This window comes from Morone saxatilis, unplaced genomic scaffold, assembly GCF_004916995.1.
Source record: "Morone saxatilis isolate NCDOM2014 unplaced genomic scaffold, NCSU_SB_2.0 Contig12, whole genome shotgun sequence".
NCBI lineage: Eukaryota > Metazoa > Chordata > Actinopteri > Moronidae > Morone > Morone saxatilis.
The window spans coordinates 15194509-15197848 of NW_023339674.1; the positions used below are offsets into that span (position 1 = coordinate 15194509).

At 40.9% G+C, this 3340-nt stretch overlaps 1 protein-coding gene across 1 annotated transcript in view; it reads left to right on the forward strand.

Moving 5' to 3' along the window:
• faf1 (Fas (TNFRSF6) associated factor 1) overlaps window positions 1-3334 on the forward strand; it is a 59482-nt gene extending 56148 nt beyond the window's left edge. The window contains exon 19 of the mRNA XM_035653063.1: window positions 2924-3334. Within this exon, the coding sequence (XP_035508956.1) occupies window positions 2924-3007 (84 nt within the window). The 3' untranslated portion in view covers window positions 3008-3334. The remainder of the gene's footprint in view (window positions 1-2923) is intronic.
• The last annotated feature ends 6 nt before the right edge of the window (window positions 3335-3340 follow it).

Genomic DNA, 3340 nt, shown 5'->3' on the forward strand with positions numbered 1-3340 from the left:
CTGCGCTATGATATGTGGTAATAAGCATCATAAATGAAAAGTAAGAAAAAAGATGAACGAGATCATTCTTACCACCAAATAACTATAGAAACAGTGTGTTAATGATAAACCAGTGGAAATGAGATTACTTTGTATGGTGAAACCAAATTAAGGAGCCTATGAGTGAGGGCCAGTGACGAGTGTGATACGATTCGCCAGGTCTGAATCGACTGCCTAGAAAGAATAGACACAAACGTACGCTTACAGGCTCATTGTATTTCTGCGTTCTCTGGTGAAAAGTAACTCAGTTTTTTGTTCACAAGTATACAAAATGTGTTCCTAGATTTTCCGTAGCGAAGTTTCACTCACTACTGTGATCTCAGCATTCTTTGCGATTTACTGGCAAAAGATCCCTTGTCCTCTGTCCTCTTGGTTTCCTAAAACCATGAGCAAAAAAAACTAAACTATATTATATATCATGGTGTATACTGACAGGATTTACATGGCAATCATTGACTTTAATAACTGTTAGATACAAAGTTGACGAACAATAATAATTAAGGATTCTGACCTATTATTGGTATGAATGATAAATTATAACGACATCATAGAATAATCCTAATATCACGTTAAACATAAGTATATATTATCTTACTGACACCCATCATTCTCCGTCTAAATGTGCGCTTCTCGATGATGAGCGAGTGGATATATAGGCATGAATATTCACATGAATGCTTAACCACCGCGTAGGTGGGTATAGCTGTGTAGAAATCACTTAGAAATGAGCAAGAGAGCACGGCAGCATGCTGCAGATGATATGCATCTCATTCTCACTAAAATATATGCAGTGCTTCACACCATTCAGATCGAGTGCCAAGATCCAACCATCTATTCACAGACCCAGTGAGAGATTCTGAAGATTTTTGTTTAGTGGGTAACATACGGAGTACAGTTCTGTGTGAGTAGCGGCTTCATGGGGACGTAGAGAGAGTGTAATTGGTGGAGGTAATGCTTGAGCAGTTTTTCTAGATGCAGGTAAGGGCCAATTGTTCATAATTGGAGAGTGGGAGAAACGTTTTGAATATGAAATTGAAATAAAACTTCAAAAAGACCATTGAACTCAATGGCCTAGAGTGTAGATTCTGCCATAACGTGTTGAAGGGTCTAGAAAAGCGTAACGGTGCCTGGAGTGTGCTCTCCGGGTGCCTTTAACAGATGTCTCAGAATGTGAAATATGAGCACTTGCTGAAACCAGCTTGCATTTAAGAGGCTAACTGTGACTGTTCAGATATCACACACACAAGGCTCAAGGAGAATTTCGAGTGGTACGCTCATGGGCATCACAAAACATATACAACAAGCTTACTAAGTACTTATTGTGTCGACTATAGTATTCTTATTTATATAGAGAAATTCACAGTTGATATGTGGTGTATAGATAATGTATATTGCCACTATAGCCAAAATCATGAATGGCTTATGGAATAGGCAATATGGATCTAACATTGATACGAACAACACAACAAATCTTCGAGACTAGGAGAAAATACAACTCTTATTTTAAAGGCAAAATACAGCTGTAGTTAACGTTAGAATTACATGTCTCGGTTCATGACATTCCGACTGGACTCAAAAAGTGGCACAAAAACACAAATGTGGGTCGACTCTTGCATGGTTACAAATTTATATTTCTTCGTGGAGAGAGAGAGATCCAGACTTAGTGTCCGAAATAATCGCTTGTTTTCCGTCCACTGATGTGGGTGCAGAGATAGATCAGTGTAAGTTTATGTTATTTCTTGTGCCTGGATGATAAAAGAAGAACTTCATTCGACAATCCAGTAGGCTGCGCAGTAGATGGTGCTGAGAGGATAGTGAGAGGTTGGTGAAAAAGTTGATGGAAACAAGGGGATGGCGAGCAGACTAGACCTTCAGTATCTAGATCAGTATGATGTACTGTAGTAAGAAATAGAAATCCCACGGGGGAAAAATTAGAATATGTATCCAGTTGAAGCACAACGCAGAGTGAATACACAGCAGACTAAATTACGTGAGGAGAGGGAAAAGCACAACGATAGGTATCAGGTAGACTGACAGCAAACAATTCAGCAGACAAAAAAATGAGAAAAAGTAATATAATAGATAAAGAGGAGAGAGGAGGAGAGAGAGAGCACGAGAGAGGAGAGACGAGAGGAGAGATAGAGAGAGGACGCACGGAGAGGCAAGACAAGGGAGAGATTTGGGAAGGATGAATGTTTCGGATTGTGTGATGTGTGAATAAATGTTAATTATGGACATAATTCCTTGGTGAAAAAAGTGTAACACTAGGGGATTAATGTGAAAAGAATAGCGAGAGGGGCGGCGAAGAGAAGACTTACTAATTGAAATTCGTGTGTACAAATGGCATGTAGCACACATGAAAGTGTGTTTTAATGTAAAAGTAATTGAGAGGATGGTGTTTGTCGTTTTGTTGTGTGTGCTTGTGTCTGTGGGTATGTGTATACATGTAGGAAAAAGAGAATGGGTGAGGGCAACATGATAGGTGACTAGTGGTGTGTACACAACGACAAGTCTTATGAGATGTAAGCGTCAAAGGTAGTCAATAATAAAGATATTAGCAGGGACAAGTTAATATTACTTCTTACAGCATATAGGAAGAGACGTCAACACACTACCTGGTGGAAACAAACTTTCCTGGACCACTAAACAGCAGGAGTTGAACATGGGAATACAAACCATCGGCGTGATTAACCATTGAGGTTGAGACAAAGGTGGGAAAGGGAAGTAGAGGGAAATATTAGAATCACAATACACCAAACCTGCTCCTAATTGTCAGGCTTGGCAAACTAACAACAATAATTGTTAGTTGCAGCCCTGACAATAAGCCATTTGGTGATTTATCTAATATTTTCCCTCTACTTCCTCCCACCTTGTCTCACCTCAGATCACCCAGTTGGATCCAGGGTCAACTCTGCTGGAGGCCAAGTTGTTTCCACAGGAGACGCTCTTCCTAGAGGCTAAAGAATAGGAACTGGCCCTCTAATAGCTGAGAGGACCGACTGACTGACTGATGAACTGGCTGGACACACACTAGTCACCGAGCATGGGCCCTCACCAGTCTGGGCCTACAGTATACACATACACAGACACACACACACAAACACAAAACCATCCTCGCAGACGTACATGAACACACTGGCATGCACATCCAGTGACACACAAGTGCAAGTAAGCTTCTCTGCCCTCGGCCTAGTCGTGGCACATGAATGCCTAGTGTACACGTGTTGCACAGAGGAGCAAAGACAGTATCACAAGCACACAGCCAAACATTCACCTCCCCCAAATCTCTCTCTCTCTCTCT